Raw genomic sequence first — 17,611 nt, forward strand, 5'->3', positions numbered from 1 at the left:
CACTCGAAAAAAATACCGTGGCTGTTAGTATGGCTGCTAGTAGCAGTCCCCGAATGCTGGCCCACCGTCGACGTCGCGCCTTTAGCATATATCATGAGTTCCTAATACGGCAATTGCGTCCTTTACGGAACTCCATTCCAGCTTCTGCAGCGCTTTGAACGACACGTGATCGCTTGAGCTTCGAACAACCCACATTAAGCCCGAGTTCGGACTGCTTCGGACGGCTTCGGCAGCGCTAGCGGTACTTGACCGCTTCCGAGCTGTCAAGGCTGCAGACTGGACAACCGTATAATAGCCTATGGACATCGGCCGTTCTCGGCACTCTCTTACAAAATACCTTCCAAGTTTACGGCAAGGCAGGATATATAAGGTCACAACTGCAGTGACTTCTGAACATCGGTTAGTACAACATACCACATCTACTTTCTAGCAACTTTGAATTCCACATCCCTTTCATACATCTGCACAATGTCTCCTAACGCTCTCCCTTCCATGGATTTCCGCACCTTTGTCGACGCTCTCAAGGCAGACGGTGACATTGTAGAAATCAACGAGGAATGCGATCCCTTCCTGGAAGTCAGTGCCATTATCAGACGAGTAGTCGAAAGTGACGAGAAGGCACCGCTCTTCAACAATGTCAAAGGACAGAATGAAAACGGCCTCTGGCGCATTCTCGGCGGCCCAAACTCCCTTCGTTCAGATCCCGCAACGCGGTACGGCCGCGTGGCCCGTCATCTCAACCTTCCGCCCACGGCATCGATGAAGGACATACTTGGCGCCTTGACTGCGGCCAAGTCTCGGCCTCCAATCCCACCCACAGTCGTCGAGACAGGACCGTGCAAGGAATACAAGTTGACCGGGGATCAAATCGACCTCAACGCCCTCCCGTCCCCACAGCTCCATAAGGGAGACGGCGGAAAATACGTGCAGACGTATGGAATGCATATCGTGCAGTCGCCAGATGGCACGTGGACTAACTGGTCGATTGCTCGCGCCATGGTCAACGACAAGAACAGCCTTGCCGGGCTCGTTGCTCTGCCGCAGCACATTGCCCAGATTCGGGAGATGTGGAAGGCCAAGGGCCAGGATATGCCATGGGCTCTTGCTTTCGGCGTCCCTCCCGCAGCGATTATGGCTGCCAGCATGCCGCTCCCTGACGGCGTATCGGAAGCCGAGTACGTTGGATCCTTAGTCGGTGCCTCTCTGGAGGTTGTCAAGTGCGAGTCCAACGGGCTCTACGTGCCGGCCAACTCGGAAATCGTCTTTGAGGGGACCTGCTCCGTTACAGAAATGGTGCCAGAAGGGCCCTTTGGTGAGATGCATGGGTATGTGAGATGCTAGTAAGCTGCTATGGTCCTCTTAAAGTGTGCTAACATTCGAAAGTTATGTGTTTCCGGGAGATAAACATTCTGGGCCGAAATTTACCGTCGACGTTGTTACATACAGAAAGGATGCCATTATGCCTGTCTCGAGCTGCGGACGACTAACCGATGAAACCGTACGTAAAATTTCTGTTTAAAGAAAAGAGTAATTAGGCGATACAGCTAACACGAAATAGCACACGATGATTGGTCCGCTTGCGGCCGTTGAGATCGGCTTCCTCCTTAAGTCCAATGACTTCCCCGTCAAGGAGGTCTTTGCTCCCTTTGAGTCCCAGGCAACCTGGGTTGCTATTCAGATCGACGGTGAAAAGCTCCGGGCCCTAAAGACAGATGCAGAAACGTTCGCCCGCAAGGTGGGTGATTTGGTGTTCCGGAACAAAGCGGGAGCAACAATTCACCGTCTTCTGCTTGTCGGTGATGACATTGATGTCTACAACTTTAAAGACGTCATCTGGGCCTATACCACGCGGTGTCGTCCAGGCATGGACGAGTACTACTTTGAAGATGTTCTCGGATTCGCCTTGATTCCGTACATGCTGCACGGGAACGGGCCTGCCTGGAGAGGTGGCAAAGCTGTTTCCGACTGTCTTCTTCCGTCCGAATACAAAAATGGGCCGGACTGGGAGACGGCCGACTTTGCGCACTCGTTCCCTATAGAGATTCAAGAGAGGGTGAACAGCCGCTGGGAGGCACTAGGGTTCGGCTGCTCAAAGTAGTTCCATCCTGTTCGCGCTATGCTGAGTCAGCATTTCATAAACCGACAGAAGATACAGAAAGCATATATAGCAGACAATTCATGTTCATTGTCGTCTTAGAGTAAAAAAGCATCCTGTCCAGACATGCTTTGGTCGGACAAGATAAAATCAAGGGCCTCCAGAGGGGAGTAGCAGTTATAATCAATGTTGCGCAGAAGCTCATCCATGTCCAGAGTCCTAGATAGGTGGGATCGAGTGTCAGCATCGGTTCTGTACCTAAAACTGGAGACTGTAAAACAAACCCGGCTTGAATGTCTTCCTCCGGCAGCACCGGCAGGGCCGGCGCGTCATCCGCATTTGGTCCATGTGATGTGAAAGGAGGGGCTGTCAGGTCCTCTGTTGTCGTCGTGGTTTCTTCTTTCGTCAATTTCGCTAGTGCTTGGATGGCTAGAACGGCTTTCTGGTGTGTCGTGGACAATTGCGTCAGAGGTCCGGATTCCCGGCCGCTGACAACACAGTCGTCTTCTTCCATGAGACTCTCCAGCAGCTCGGATTGCATTTGCTTCGTTTCCTCCAGATTTCGGGTCTCTTTCATGAAGCTGAGGAGAAGAACAGAGGTCAGACCGTTGTGAACAAAGGCCCAGGATCGTTTCGCCTGACATGTGATGGAGCGGAGATGTAAAAAGGAACGTGCGCCATGTCTGAGCGATACGTAGAACCGCTGCAGAATGGCGTTGGCATCGTCCTCGGACATGCACGAACGCACCCTGCTAGACAGCAGCGGTCGACAGAGAGTGGACAGAAGGAAGTTCCTGTGCAACTGAAGTCCGTAGTACTCCTGCACCTCTTTCAAGCAAGAGCACATCTGGCGGTCCTGTAGATACGGCATGAGAAACTTGTCCATAGCGTCGACTTGCTCAAACAGCTCCATATACTGCTTGCTAGACATGGAAGAACCTGATCGAAGAGCGGAAGAATGCCGCAGGGTCAGATGGCTGAGCCAGTTTATGCACTTGCGATAGTTCAGGGTCCCTATATTGGCCATGTCCAGCGGAGTCAAGTCGTCCTCATGGTCCATCTCGTACGTTGCTGGCGGGCGATCAAAAGCCAACGAAAGAAGGGAATCCTGCCATGTGATTGCTAGCCTGCGCGTTCTGATTAGCTTCCATAACATGATGCACAACAGTCACGATCAGGAGGCACGTACCGCAAGAACTTTGCTTCCTCGGGGGATATGCCCGATGTGTACTGGTTGGATCGCTTGTCTATACCGAGGAAGATGGCAAGCCGAATGGTGGTACCGCCGAGCATCCAAGCAGCCTGCGGCTGCATGTCATTCTGGAGCACACATCCCAGCACCATGAGCGTCTGCAGAGTCTCTTTGCTGGGATTGGAGAGGTATTGCACGCTGCGTAAGATGTTGAGAGTATATGTCACTGCATCGTTCTGTGAGAAAACATGCTAGGCACAGTCGACAGATAGAAAATGGGATGCATACGATGCTTCTGGGTCAACTGGATCCGTCTGTCGACAGGGAAGTCTGAGAACTGGGCTCCATAGGCCAGTATGGCGTGAAGCAGAGCGCGGAGTTGCATGGTGTGCCGCGAAGCAATAGCGTCTGGAATGTCGGGGGTCCCTCGGCCTTGTGGCTCAATACAGGGGTCCAGAAGCGAGCACATCAACTCTTCCACCTCTGTCAGATCATAGACAATGGCCCGGAACGGGTGAATGCTGTGGCGGTATGTCTCAAACAGTAAAACGGCCTCTCTGTTGTTCACGCCCCCGACGAACAAATCGTCCTGGCGGTGCTTCGACGTGGACAGGCAGCTGCTTCCACGAATCCCCAGGAGCGGGAGAATGCCGTCTTCGAACGCGGACTGGCGGTCGGGCTCGGGGTGTGATGGTGCATCGCTCTGTCTCGTCACGGCCAGAATGGAGCTGTCGCCCAGAATCGAGGGACTGGTTCCGGTCCTGGGAGAGGCCGATAAGGACCATTTCTGGGGTGCTGCTTCCGGAGTCTTTCTTGCGCCGTCATCTGGCTGGACTGGATATGGCCGGGGCTGGTAGAACTGGCAGAGATCCGGGTGCTGGCGCTTGCTGCAGGTCAGGCATGGCAGTGAGCCGTCGCATCGTACTTTGCGCTCTCGGCAGGGCAAGCAGGCCTTGCGGTTGCGAGCAAACCGGCGCTCGCGTAGGGCGTGGCGAAGAACCGAGCTGTTGGTAACATCGTTGAGCGAGCTCGCATCTCGCGAGCGCGGTGTGTAGTTCCGAGCATCTCTCTCTCGGTTGTCCATTGTTGTATGCGTATTTGGTGCATTGGTGGCTGTCGGCACGGAAACGGGTTCTGGGCGGCTATGGGGAAAGTATAAGAAGCCGTTAGCGGCACGTGACCTGGATATCGCCGTATACAGTACGAAGTACGGAGTTCGGAGTACAGAGCTCCGTAGCTGGATAAGTGCATATAAAAACGAAGCCTGTTCCCGTCGTACAAGAGCCGCAATCATTTTCAAACAGAAATTGTGTATTGTACTGCACTGTAAAGAGGGCATCCAAAGAGTCGTGAATGCTTAACGAAGGTATGAAGTAGGTACGTAAGAACAAGAATTGAAGTATCGCGTGGTTTCCACTTTTCATTTCTTCATTACTATCGCCACTTTTTCCATTGCTACCCCTTCAAGGATTGCAGCAATAGCTATGTCGTGTTCGTCGGTCTCAATTTCTCGCACATTGATCGGCGCTCCGAGTCGGGCGAGCTGCTGCGGTCACGCGTTGTGTATTGGCTGTTCGACTTGGTAGCCATCGCTGTCCTTCTAGAGGAAGGCTGCGTCTTGAGCTTGGACGTGCGAGTTGTTAGCTGACCTGGCAGCCTTTCGGACCTCGGATTGTTCTGCTGCACGGCTCGTGACGCGGTCCAACCGCAATCCAAGCGAATGATGCCTACTTTGTCAGCATCTGCTCCGGCCAACTATGCGCCTCGGCAGAGTGTTGAATCCGACGAAATATACAGCTTGACTCACTTGATCCTGCACTTAACACTGCGAACACATGTGTCTCTTGGTTCGTATCAAATGTTGCCGAATGTGCATTCAAGCAGGCAGAATAATGCCAAGAAGAGGAGAATTGGAGAGTGATTCATATTTTGAGAAAAACAGTAAACTCCTACACAATCACTGGCCTCAATGCTTGTGGCTGGGGCCGTCCGGCTCGACCGACCAGGCCTTGTCAGTTGAGTTCTTATGCGATGGAACCTGTAGGTCCTGGCCGTCCACGTCGGACGTGATCTTGGTGCTGAAGTCGCGAGTGACATTGATGCCATGCTTGTCGAAAATCAGCTCCCTGACGCTGTCGTTCTCGTTGTTGGTCTTGGACGAGGCCAGGCCGGAACGGACGTCGTTGCCGACGCTGTGCAGAACGTAGGCGTCTGTCGGTTTTGACCGATTGGTTGATCCCTTGACGGAGAGGCCGAGTATCTGCCTCAGCGACTTGGAAAGAGGAAGCCGAAGAATCGGGAGGCCTAGAGCTGGAGTCAGGACACAAGACGCAACTCCCGGCAGAAAAGGATATACGGACAGGCACAGATAATGCCGACATTGACCTCAACGAACGTCCAGCTGTTCGAGGTGGCCTGGTAGTCTGTGGTGGACGGTCAGCAAGGAGGAGACCAGGACGAGGTTCGGCCGATCGACTTACAGATCTGATCGGCGGCAGTCGTCCGAGGTGACACGGTGACCATGCGGATGATGGTGCAGAGAATGCAAAAGACGCCGAGGCCGAAGAGGGCGGTCAGCAGTATCTTCTTGACCAGGGGCAGCTTGAGACTGCGGATGTGGTGGAGCGGCAGGACGATGATGAAGAAGTCGGTCAGGATGATCATGATGGAGGTGGAGTACCAGATGGACCGCGAGCTCATGCAGGTGCCTTCCAGCTTCTTGTTCCACGACTTGGAGATGGGGTGACAGGCAAAGATGGTGAGAAAGACGGCAATGATGGTGTACGTGATGGTGACGGCCATGACGGTGTAGACGGCGTAGTGGAAGCGGCGGCTGGGGAAGATGCGCAGGTACAGGGCGCAGATGGACATCTTTGTCAGGCACGTGGCGATCTTGTAGAGGATCTGGGCGGCAAAGAACCACTTGAAGGCGATCATCTTGTGGTACCAGTCCACCTGGTCTCTGTGGAGGCCGAAGCCGTTCTTAGCCTCTACAGGGTGTCCGGTCAGCCTCCTGTGTGTCAATCTTCTTTTGTCTGCGCCGTCCTACCTTTGTTATACGTGACGGTCATGACGATAGCAAGTGCCTGTCGTGTTGCGCGTCATCGTCAGCACTGCCGTCCCTCGATTCTTCTTTGTGGTCAACGTTTCATGTCTCACCAGGGACCCCGCAATTAGGGCGTCGTCGGGGCCAAGGGACTTGCTCGAATACCGCGTCCACAGCCGGGCGACGACGATGATGCCGGAGATGCAGATGAAGATGACGGCCAGCCGGGCAAGGCTCTCGCCGCGCGGATTGGAGACGCCGTCGTCAATGGCATCCCGCGCCGCCAGCCGCAAGGCGGGCAGATAGGCCATCGTTCACAGAGGCAGAAAAAGATGGCCGCACGGAGCGAGGAGCGAAAGAGGACGAAGAAAAGACGGCTTGTTGTCCGACAGAGAGAGAGAGAGAGACAGAGGGAGACGTACCCATCCGGCAGCATTGGCCATCGGCAGTACAAGTACCCACGCCCGATCATACATGGCCTCGTGTCCGGGGTCGGCGACAGTTGCTGCAGCCAGCTGGGGTTGGCCCTGGACCAGACAACTCATGTGGAAGGAGGACGTGTCATGCAGGCTGAATCGCCCCTCTGGTGGCGCCGTCGGTTTGGAGGTGACAAAGAAGAGCACCGATCGGTCTAAAGCCAGTGATCTTATCCCCTTTGGTCAGGGCCAGTCTGTCGACGCCGAGGCTAGCAGACGACGCTTTGCTGCTTCTACGGAGCCTTCGGCTTGCTGGGTCTCCCGGGCCAATTTTTCGCCACTAATCAAAAGTCGGACAGGCTTTATACGACAGATGCACAATAGGCAGCATCTGATATGATGGCCCCGATGATCCAAAAGGGAGAGGAGAACGGCGGCTAAGCTGTCGCAATACGGAGTAGTCGGTCATGTACTTCGTACCTGCATCTTCACCGGGACAGCTGTAGAGGCTTCTTATTGTAATGGCGCCAGCGACCGTGGACGCTGCTCTGCCACTCATTGCGACCGGCACCCCTTCCCGCAATAAGCATACATAGTACTATGAAGTCGTATGGACGAGGCGTTAATAAAGGGCCGTCAAGCCATCTCGCTTGTACAAAAGTCAAGCCAGGCCGTTAGCGATGCGTTAGCTCATTGACGGGTATCTGCAAAGTATAAAAAATATACAATATCCGGCTGCCAAGACGCGGTCTCGAACAGCGTGCAAAGGCGAGCAGAGCGTCGCTTGCCTGTCTCGGTGACGCTAGAAGTGACGGCCGTCCCATCTACTCCGTAGCCATCAACCAAGACAGGGGTGGCTTCATGACAGCACTAGTACGATGACAAGAACTGACGCCAGAGCCATTTGGGACACGAGTCCTTCATCTTAGCCCCGGTGGACTCTCCCCTTGCAGAAGGGAGAAGGAAGTTGCAAAAGGTTGACTAATGTGCTGGATGTGGGTTAGTGACTCCATCGCCACGTGTGAATAAAGGGGACTGCATCCTGAAAATCTCGTAACGTCCTGCACTCTTTCCGGTTCCCTCCACACCTCGTCTGTTGCCTCCGATCGGCATCATGCGCGCCCAGGTGACCATGCCTGTTCGCGTGCTAGCTATGACGTGCCTGGTGGCCGGTTGCCTGGCTCTGGACACGGTCCAATACGGTGCCTTGTACGTGTCACCCTCGTTCCCATGCATATGTCGATGGGCTGGTTCGTGCGGCCGCCCGTGCTGACTATATCTCGTCGCGTGGCAGTCTGCCCACGGCGACGTACTCGGTGGCCAACCAGCTGGGCTTCTTCGAGGCCTTTGGCCTGGACGTGGTCTACAACCTCGTTCCCAACAGCGTCTCGGCCTTCAACTCGCTCCTGGATGGCGACTATGACATCCTCACCGCCACCGTCGACAATGCGCTCAACTACCGCTTCAACAAGGCCGAGAACGTCACCGTGCTAGGCCAGCTAGACCAGGGCCCCGACCTGGTCGTGGCCTCGATCCCATCCATCACCGCCTTCTCCCAGCTCAAGGGCAAGCCCATCATGGTCGACTCGCCCACCAGCGGGTATGCCTACCTGCTGCAGGACGTCCTGTCGGCCAACGGGCTGGAGCTGGCCAACGGGGACTACTACTTTATGGTGAGCGAAGCAGAAGGCGGGGGAGAGAAGAGGAAAAAGAAAACTCCGGTCCCGGGAATACGAGAAAACAAGAGGCTTCTGTAGCCACTCCCCCTTCAGCACTCCCCTCTAGCACTCCCCCTCTCCTCCACCCCTCCACCCCTCCACCCCATGCTGACGCCCTCCACAGACGGTCGGCGGCACGGCCACGCGGTATGCCGCCCTCACGTCGGGCGCCCTGGCCAACGGCTCGGCTGCCTATGCGACCATCCTCAACTACCCCTTCACGGTCGAGGGTGCGGCGTTGGCGGCGGCTGAGGCGCCGACCGTCCTGGCCCGCGTCTCGGACCTGGTGGCGCCTATCACGTCGAGCGCCTTCACGGTCAGCGAGACGGCCCTGGCTAGCAGCGCTACTGCCTCGCTGCTGACCAGCTTCCTGGCCGCCATGCATGGCGCCAATCGCTTCCTGCTCGACAGCGCCAACCAGGACTGCAGCATCGCCGCCATCGCCGCCCAGGTCGGCATCACCTCCGCTGTCGCCGCGTCCGAGTACTCATCCGCCGTCAACACCGTCTCGGGCGAGATCGCCTCCGGTGGCAACTTCACCGTCAGCCACGACGGCATCACCAACGACATCGACGTCCGCACCAAGTTTGGCGGCTTCGCCGGCCTCGCCGCCGACTTTGACTGGTCCGCCGCCCTCCAGCCAGGCTCTGGCCAGCTGATCGATTATGCCGTTCGCGACGCCGCCATCCGCCTCTTCAACGAGCAACCCTACGCGGGCAACTGCTCCCAGTCAGCCAGTAAGTGCCGCCGTCGCCGGCGGTCCGTCTAGGCCGTTGACTCGTTTTGTAGGCAAAGGCAACGGTGCAGGCGCGGACAGAGGTCGAGGCGGAAGACGCCCGTAAAGGCGACGGTGGAGCGGAGGACTTCCATCGGTCTGATGCCATCGTGACATCCTAAGCGGCTACTTCGACAGTCACGTGATGGGGTTGTCTCAATCTTATTACGGAGTACTCCGTATACAATACCAATCACAATGTGTACCCGTACATCCGCTCCTACAGCTGGGCCCAAAGGCAAATACAAGAGCTTCAGCTCCTAGGCTTGGATCCGCTTTCGTGCATCTACTGTTTCGCCCCCAATCACCCGGCCGATGTGCCACGTAGGGCTGTTGGGCAACGGGTCACGTGCGGCTTGGACTCATGTCGATTTTTCTCCTCTGCTTCTCAGTGTCTCTCTATTTCTCCCTTGTACCTCCATAATCCCTTCCCCTCATGGACATCTCCGACAGTCCGGCCGCAACGCTGGCCGACTATCAACGCGAGGTCCTGCGACGAGGTTTCCGCGATGCTCTCGCCCTCGGCCAAGTCCGTCCTCTGCTGCTGCCGTGGTGCATTGTGCCGTCCTTTGTTCTGCCGGCGCTATATCTGGCGCTGCCCCAGCAATACGGCCTTCAAGCAGCCCGCATCCCCCTGGCCGTGGCCATCGTGGCACTCAACGTGAGCATGCTGCCATCGCCGTGGTGGCCGCCCGTGTCCAGCCTCAACTTTGCTAGCGCATACGGTGCCGGTCTGCTCGCCGCCTGGGGCTCTCTCTGGACCCTGACAGTGCTCGTCTGGACAAATCCGCAGCGGGATGCCGAACGCGTCGAGAGGAGGCCGGCCTTGAAACTGGAGCGCAACGACATCAATGACATCAATGACGTCATGGCTCTGGATGCCAGCATCGCCCAGAGCCTCCAAGATGGTTCCGCCTACTTCTGGCAGTCCTTCCCGGCCGACCACTCCTTTCTCACTCGGCTCGACTGGACCCTGGACCTTGTTATGGCTTGGCGAGGAACTGGTAAGATACGTCTTGTTGTTGCAGTGGCCCGGATGCTGACTAATCTACTCTACTCTGCTCTTAGGCTGGAATTGGTGCATCTCCCAACTGCCACGCTTCAGACCTCCTCGACATGCTCACTCTGCCGAGTCTGTCGAGCTCGACTCCATGGCCATCCGGAGTGCTGCCGGCTTCCGACGCCACCGCAGCTATGCCGCCTTTGTCTCTTCTCGCCTGCTGGCCGTTGTCGCCGGCTATCTTGTGCTGGATATCGCCGCCGTCGTCATGACGCTGGATCCCTTCTTCGTCTTCGGCTCGCTGCCCGAGCACCTCGCCCCAGACCTGCTCCACCTGCTCCAGTTGCCCCCCGTCTTGGCCTTTGTTTATCGTTACCCCGCCCTGCTGTCGCTTTACCGCGCCTTCCTCTGCCTCGCTGGTGTCGTCGCCGGCCTGTACATGTACCTCTCCATCAGCCATCTGGCACTCGTCCTCCTTCTGGGCCGTCGTGGACCGCTGCATTGGCTCACCGGCTCCAGCACCACGCGCGCCGAGCTGTGGCACTACCCGTCCATCTTCGGCAGCTTCAACCAGCTGCTTGACCATGGCCTCGCTGGCTTCTGGGGCGGCTTCTGGCACCAGACCTTTCGTGTCGCCTTTGTCGCACCCACTGCTTGGCTCGTCCGTCTCGCTCTCTTGTCACCTCCCAGAGCCAGAAACGCAGACATCAAGACTGGCTCTACACATCCCGTTGGCCTCGTCATCGCCTTCTTGCAGTCCGGCTTCTTGCACGCCGCCGGCAGTTCCACCAGTGCTGGCCGTGCTCGCTCGCTCTGGTGGCAGCAACCCCTCTTCTTCGCCCTCGCCGGCGCCGGCATCGCTGTCTAGAAAAGCCTCCGTCATCAACTGCTTACTCCTGCTGCTTCGTGTCTCGGCCTCTGTCCGTCCCGGTTCTGGCGTCGTGCTGGAAACCTGCTCTTTGCTGCCGCCTGGCTGCTGGCCACTCACCACCTCTTCGCCGATGACCTCTGCCGTAGCGGTGTCTGGCTGTTTGAGCCCGTACCCTTCTCACCCGTCCGCTGGGTCTTGTATGGCAGTAACGGCAGAGGGGGGGAAGACGGACGCCCTTTGCTTGATAGCAGCCGAGCCGGAAATTCTACATGGCGGTGGTATGCAGACGACTTGCCTTATTGGCACGTTGGGAAACATTGGTGGGATACTGGCCTGGCAATATGATGGGCATGCATAGCACATATCTGGATGAAGCTTCTCGTGGCGCTGACTTTTCTGTATTGCCACTTGTTGGAGTGGAAACGGCAGGGCGTTTTCATTGATGTCGGATTGAGATTAACGAAGTATGAAACCTTTCACGCCTGCACCGAGGTCTCAATAAATATTTTAGGTAGTCGCAAGTCCTGCTGGCTTCGCAAATAGTGCATCTCACTGCGAATCCACGTAAGAACATCGCTGTAGCCGGCCTGTTTCTTCCCGAGCACACCGGAAAATGCATGAAGAAGCAGCCTGAATGGAGATCAAATCAGCATGTGTGTATGTGGAAATCCATTAAGGAGGACGGACCACCGAAGCTGTGGTTTAAACACCGAAAACTGATATTCGGGCATTCGCCGGGCTCTGCCGTTCAGAACAGTATATGCAAGCTCGGACAGTTCCTCGATGGTGCTAATGACGAGCCTTGTGCTCGGCCGTTTATCTCTTGGCAGGCACCGTGTGTATGCCCACACCTTGACCGCCGTATCCGAGAACACCTTATGGGCATTGCACAGTGTCGTTCGCAATGAGTTGTGCGCTGTGTCGAAGAACATGACGTGGGAAAGGACCTTGAAGCCGTCTGGGAGGGTTAGCAAAGATGACGAGCAACAAAATCGCGTCAAATACATACTGAATATCTTCCTCTTGAAGTTATGTCCGGGAGATCGTGCATGCTCTACAGTGAGCGTATCGAACACAACTAGCACTCGTGTTAGATCCCGGCTACAAGACAAATGGTTAAATAATTTACCTTGTTTCTTCGTCTCCCAGTCCTTAGCAATATCAAGCGTCAAACAGTTGACGACTAGGCCACAGTAGGGAAACCATGCACCGTTGGCAACTCGCGAAACGGACTTTCCGTCAGGGCCTTGCAAGTCAAAGTTCACCAGACTCTTGTCCGAGCTGACGGCGACACCGTACTGCGGCAAGCCCCGGTGCATCACCTCGACAAAGCGAGCGGCCTTGCTCTGGTCTGTGGTGATCAGCAAGAAATCATCAATCAGACGCAGCAGGAGGCAGCCTTTGCTGCCGTCAGCGTCCAGAAATCCCAACTCCTCTGCTTCCAGTTCCGCATAGAAGCAGTTGCACAGCAACGCCGAAAGGACCGACCCTTGCGGAATGCCCGTTTTCTGCCGGTAGAACTTCTTGCCGATCTTGACGAGATTTTGAAGAATGTGGGACGCCGCGAGTCCTACCAGTGAAGCCGAATCTCGGGGTTTCCGGTAGGCTGTGTCCGCAAAGATGGCATTTCGCTGATACGTCGCCAAGCTGCTCTCCACCACATCGTGAAAGCCCGACGCATCTGTGCTCGCCGAGGCTATTGTCTTCCACCGACGCATCGGGACAAAGTCGCCCTTGACCGCAGCATTAAAGACGCCTCCAAGTCCTCTGTTCTCAGGGGCTGCCATCTCCACATGTTTGTCCATATAATATGCCCGGTGAGACGAAAGTTTGTGCACCAGCTCAACCACTGCTTCCTGTGGCATCGTATCGAAGGCCGACTTGACATCTACCTTGGCAAGGTAGAAGGTGTGCTGGCTCTCGGAGGCCATGCGTTTTTTGAACTCTTTCAGCTTTTTGAAAAGCGTTCCCACCGAAAACATGCCGGATCCTAGACGTTCAGGGTGTTGCTTCTTAAGTAGAGAAAACATGAGCTGTTAGAAATGACTGAAATTCTAATGCGTTTCGAGAAAGAGCGTATCAGCCTCACTATTTCAAACTTGAGCATTGCTTGGACAGGCGCCAGAATCGTGTTTGCGCTGCTACCGAGCCTCGTGCCCCCCTTAACGGCAGTTCGACGACGCAGATTCATAATCGGACGCACGGTTGCCTGTTTCGGAAGCAAGCGGATTTGACCATATCCCAGGTCCCTGGATCCCAAGATTTGGAGAGCCTCGCCATGTTTGATATCCTCAAACATTCTGGCCTTCAGACCCACCAGGGCTGGTTCTGTGATGCGACGCCAGACATCATGGCGGAAGAAAAAGAGCTTGTTTCTGTGACTGCTGGATTCGGTGACGTAAAAGTTGCTGCGGACAAGGGGTATCAAAAACGAGTCGAACAGATAATAGAGAAACTCAGCAAAAATCTGTCGTCTTTTTTGAACATCGGTCTGGCTGATCTTGCCCTTTCGAAGTCCGGGAGGAGCTAGCCACAGAATGTCCGAGATCTGAAGGTAGGGTCAGCAAGCACTGTCTGGAATTGCGGTGGGGGCAGTCCTACCTTGATTCCCTGCATAAGATCGTGCAGGTTGAGCGTCTCGAACCGCCGCAGCCGCAAGAACAGATCGACCTTCTTGAGAACGGCTTGCCTGTTTTTCGCCTGTGCCTCACCGTTGCCCCAGAAGTCGTTGGGAACAACGTTTAAAATGACAGCCTGACAGAAGGTGGAAACACGTTGCAGCGGTGTGGCAAGTTCCACCAGAGGCGTCGTGCTTTTCAGCTCCGGTCCGGATTTGGAACTATATGGGACGCACTGCTGCCGTTGTGGCGCAGGGTCTTGACCAGTTGTTGCAACATCCTTCGATGCGGACTCCTGATTCGGATGTCCTAAACTGACCAAAGTGTGGGCCTCTTCCTTATGACTACCAGGCTCCGCAGAGGTAACTTCGTGCCTTGTCTCTTGATATGCAATGTCCTACGAGAGCTGTAGTTAGACGTTGAATAATACAAGCACCACAGGGAGGCTTACAGGGCAGTAGTGTTGCAGAAGCTCGTAGTAAGAGCATCGATTGTGGAGTTTCCGAAGTCTCTCGACGAGATGAACGGCCATCCCTCTTAGCCTTTTGGGAATGCGAACCGAAGCGGATCGATCTTTCCAGCCGATTTTGCCAAACTTGGCCGAAATCTCGGCCTCTCGCAGTGTGTAATCCTGGAATCGCTGGGCCGTCGTGGCACGATCCACAACAGACGTGAAGACGTTGTGGAGGCCAAATTGTCGAGGAAACATGTACATCATCATGTGGACGGTGCCATGATTGTTGGCTGCAGCCAATTCCTGCAAGCCGACCTTCTTGGTTGGACAGCTTCGGTAAGAGAAACGGTTCAGAACATCTGCACGTGTTAGGATTGGCCCCGTATGTCGCATGATACCGGGATGACCTCACGAATATGCTTCAATCCAAAGTGTACCGCCCCAGACTGCGCCATGCTCGGCTTGGCGTAGAACATGCGGTTTCTCACAAAGGATATGTCGGACAGGCTCTTTTCATCACGTGTATCGCGTGCTGTCTGTTCTGTCGCTTGAAATTTGGTCAAGGGCTCCAAGTTGCATAAGGGCTTGCCTGAGAGGAAGTCAGTCAGTCTTCTACTTTCCTCGGACTCAGACATGCCAACGCACCGGAAGCTTGGATGAGATTGCTGCGTCCAGCATCGACAGGGAGAAAAATCGAGCAGTCAATTAACATATCAAGCATGATTTTCTCGCCTGCCGCTCCTAACAAAGCTAGGAGCTGCGGCCACGGATTCTCCTTCAGTGCCTGGGCATGTTGCGGCGATCTTATGCAGTGAAGATCTGGAATGGTGCTATTGCAAGGATACGGATACGGAGAGATTGCTTCTCCCTCTTCGTCCCCTTCCGCGATCGATATGTCCACGGGTGATGGTCCTCGACCTCTCTGGAAGCCATGACACAGCACATTTTGGGGAAGGTCGCTGAACCATTTTCCTCCCGCGCCTGTCTTTTGAGGGATCCTGGCGTTCTGCTTTGCTCTTTTGAAAAGCAACCAAACGGTAAAATCAACAATCTGTCTGGTGAGCAATGCTGATGTCAGGCGGCGCGAGACACACAATGTCTTACCTCGGACTGTGGAGAAAAGACACCCTCCTGCGCATTTGAGATGATGACGTGCGACTCCTCTGCTCTCTTGTGCTCGATGTAGGCGAGCCGCTGTTGTTGCCGGTCGTCTTGCAGAGAAGGAAGTGAGTCGAGCGGCTTGTCTCCTTGGCCGGAACCGTCATGGTGAGAGCATGCGACAAGCGCGTTGTCTAGCAGGCGGCGTAGGCGCTGCTCAACAGGGCTGGGGTCTGCAGCGAGGCCGACCTCTCGGAGCTTCTTTCGGCGAATCCGGGACGAGGCCGGCAGCCTGCTCAAGAGGTAGGCGCGGAGTGTCAGCACTTGTGGGAAGCACCGTGTCAGTAGTGCATGCTTTACAACAGGGTCTAGTTGACGGTGTGCTGCCGGATGCTGTTCCGAAGACGCCTCCCTCCTCGGCTGCTTCGTACGAGAGGGTGGAGCTTCGCCAATGTTGCGGCTGTCGTCTGCGTCAGCCCTCTTCCTCTTGCGACGTATCAGGGCCGACATGTCGGCTTGGTCAACCATGACAAACAGATGATGTGTCCATGGACCGTCATGGGTCAGCTATGCCGGCGGGCTCGTAAAAGAGCAGGGAGCTGCCGAGGCCGGGAACCCGAAAGATCAGGACTGTGGTTGTGTGCATCGAAATTTGGTTGGCCAGCAAGTGATCTCGTGACATAACACAGAATTGGTGGAAGACAAAGCGGCGCGTTGACAGATTAACGCGTTCCTTCCAAATGGGGAACGGGCGCAGGGCTTGGCGTTGTGCGCTGATACATAGTATGGATTAATGGAAAGCGGAGTACGGAGTAAAGATAGCGAGGATTGTCAACGAAGCCTCCGTTTCAGCTGAGCAGACAATGCCATGCCATCCGGGATTACGTGCTTCCCCTTAATGTTCTCGTTTCGCCTTCTTTCTCTTTCTGCTTTTGCTCTTTGCTGCTATGTACTCCGTATGGCAAATCTGTCCCACGTGGAAGCCGCACTCGTACTCCTTGCGTGCTCTATACATGCGATATAACAGCTAAAAATACGAGCACAAAGTGGCATATCTTTATCTACATCAGCCGGGGGCTTGTTGGAGTACTTTGGCTAATATCAACCTAAAGGCAGGCTGCATGCACGCGGCCCTAGGCCGTGTCCGGCTGCAAGGGCAAGTGCTATCAGAGGCATACTCGTATGTACATAGTATACGAATGCGACTCGGTCAAAGAGACGACTGCTAGGGTCGACGGGAAGTTTCCGGTGGGACTTATCAGCACAGATGTTTTCTCTCACTGAACACAGGAGAAGGAACAGCCGAAGGAGCGTACTAGAGTCCAAACGACCCCTGCGCAAGGTCGCACGGGACGGAAAACGAGGGCACAGGCGCATGCTTACATGGCACACGTATCGTAGCGGCCCTGGTGCGTTGTTCGGCCGGGGAAGAATGAGCTGAGAGCAGGGCCTAGCAGGCTGGATTGGGGCGTTATCAGTGCGAATGCTCCGTAATTAGACACGGAGTCGGGTACTTTTATTAGTGCCACGGTAGGGCAGCCAGTGCAATCTGGCATGCATAGCACGAGCAGCGGAAATAGAATTACTAGCGATGGAAGGAATGGGACTCTAATCTGCACAACGCGCAGACGGCACAGGAGGTCATGCAGGAGCTGACGCTGATGCACAACGTACGAGCAGTTGCACATGGGACGGCTGTACTCCGTACCGTCTTCGATAAGCTACACGTATACGGACGAGACACATGTTGCGAGCGGCATCGGTAAGCACGAGGAAGGCGAGCCTGCAGACAGCCAGGGGGGGGTGAACGAGTGGCCGTGCACACACGGTCGCAAGCTGCATGCTGGCGCGCTGGGCGAGTGGACAGCATGGATTAGCCGCGTGCAAAAGAGTGCGGCAGTGTCGATCAATTCTGGCCAGTCGATTCCTCCAGAGCCAGCCGTGGAGCAGACACGATCGACAGACAAGGTGCACGGCCAAGAAGGTTGTTGGGTCCTGAGAAAACGGCATACATAGCATTTTGCGCTCCGTACCCGTGTACCTGTAGCATCTTGCGGCAATTCGTGCAGACGGAGCTTCAGATTGATACGGCGACCCGCAAGCCAGAAGTCAAATGGACTGGAAAAGACAGAGGGATTACAAAGCGGATACGAGCATGGACGAGAACGCGGGACGGGGAAAGCACGGAGGACTAGCCAGGGGAAGGGGTCAGGGAGGGAAAGGGGCCAAAGAAGGAAGGAGGCACCGGCACAGGGAGGGCAAGAAAGAGAGAGGGGACAAGGAAAAAACGTCTCGCCCACTCCCGGGTGCGAATCGACGTGGCGCATC

The 17,611-nt window shown here is 55.5% G+C and overlaps 5 protein-coding genes across 5 annotated transcripts; 2 read left to right on the forward strand and 3 right to left on the reverse strand.

Annotated features, from left to right (window-relative positions):
- Positions 1-468: 468 nt before the first annotated feature.
- Positions 469-2,098, forward strand: CMQ_8261 (carboxy-lyase-like protein; the record flags this gene model as incomplete). Its single annotated transcript, XM_014315802.1, has 3 exons — positions 469-1,325; positions 1,447-1,498; positions 1,559-2,098. The coding sequence occupies 3 exons, from the start codon at positions 469-471 to the stop codon at positions 2,096-2,098; spliced, it is 1,449 nt and encodes a 482-aa protein (XP_014171277.1).
- Positions 2,099-2,193: 95 nt separating this feature from the next.
- On the reverse strand, positions 2,194-4,371 carry CMQ_8176 (c6 zinc finger domain containing protein; the record flags this gene model as incomplete). The annotated part of the gene is made up of 4 exons (XM_014315717.1): positions 2,194-2,314; positions 2,380-3,222; positions 3,285-3,513; positions 3,576-4,371. The coding sequence occupies 4 exons, from the start codon at positions 4,369-4,371 to the stop codon at positions 2,194-2,196; spliced, it is 1,989 nt and encodes a 662-aa protein (XP_014171192.1).
- An 882-nt stretch (positions 4,372-5,253) lies between these two features.
- On the reverse strand, positions 5,254-6,644 carry CMQ_8165 (uncharacterized protein; the record flags this gene model as incomplete). Its single annotated transcript, XM_014315706.1, has 5 exons — positions 5,254-5,591; positions 5,648-5,710; positions 5,768-6,277; positions 6,337-6,373; positions 6,447-6,644. 5 exons carry the CDS (start codon positions 6,642-6,644, stop codon positions 5,254-5,256), a joined length of 1,146 nt encoding a protein of 381 aa, XP_014171181.1.
- Positions 6,645-7,863: 1,219 nt separating this feature from the next.
- CMQ_8178 (uncharacterized protein) lies at positions 7,864-11,110 on the forward strand (the record flags this gene model as incomplete). Its single annotated transcript, XM_014315719.1, has 6 exons — positions 7,864-7,958; positions 8,044-8,422; positions 8,592-9,204; positions 9,285-9,339; positions 9,696-10,246; positions 10,311-11,110. The coding sequence occupies 6 exons, from the start codon at positions 7,864-7,866 to the stop codon at positions 11,108-11,110; spliced, it is 2,493 nt and encodes an 830-aa protein (XP_014171194.1).
- Positions 11,111-11,589: 479 nt separating this feature from the next.
- On the reverse strand, positions 11,590-15,811 carry CMQ_8096 (telomerase reverse; the record flags this gene model as incomplete). The annotated part of the gene is made up of 9 exons (XM_014315637.1): positions 11,590-11,743; positions 11,801-12,071; positions 12,123-12,167; positions 12,243-13,146; positions 13,203-13,661; positions 13,715-14,128; positions 14,183-14,544; positions 14,598-14,769; positions 15,290-15,811. 9 exons carry the CDS (start codon positions 15,809-15,811, stop codon positions 11,590-11,592), a joined length of 3,303 nt encoding a protein of 1,100 aa, XP_014171112.1.
- Positions 15,812-17,611: the final 1,800 nt, after the last annotated feature.

Source organism: Grosmannia clavigera (genome assembly GCF_000143105.1).
Source record: "Grosmannia clavigera kw1407 unplaced genomic scaffold GCSC_161, whole genome shotgun sequence".
Classification (NCBI taxonomy): Eukaryota; Fungi; Ascomycota; class Sordariomycetes; order Ophiostomatales; family Ophiostomataceae; genus Leptographium; species Leptographium clavigerum.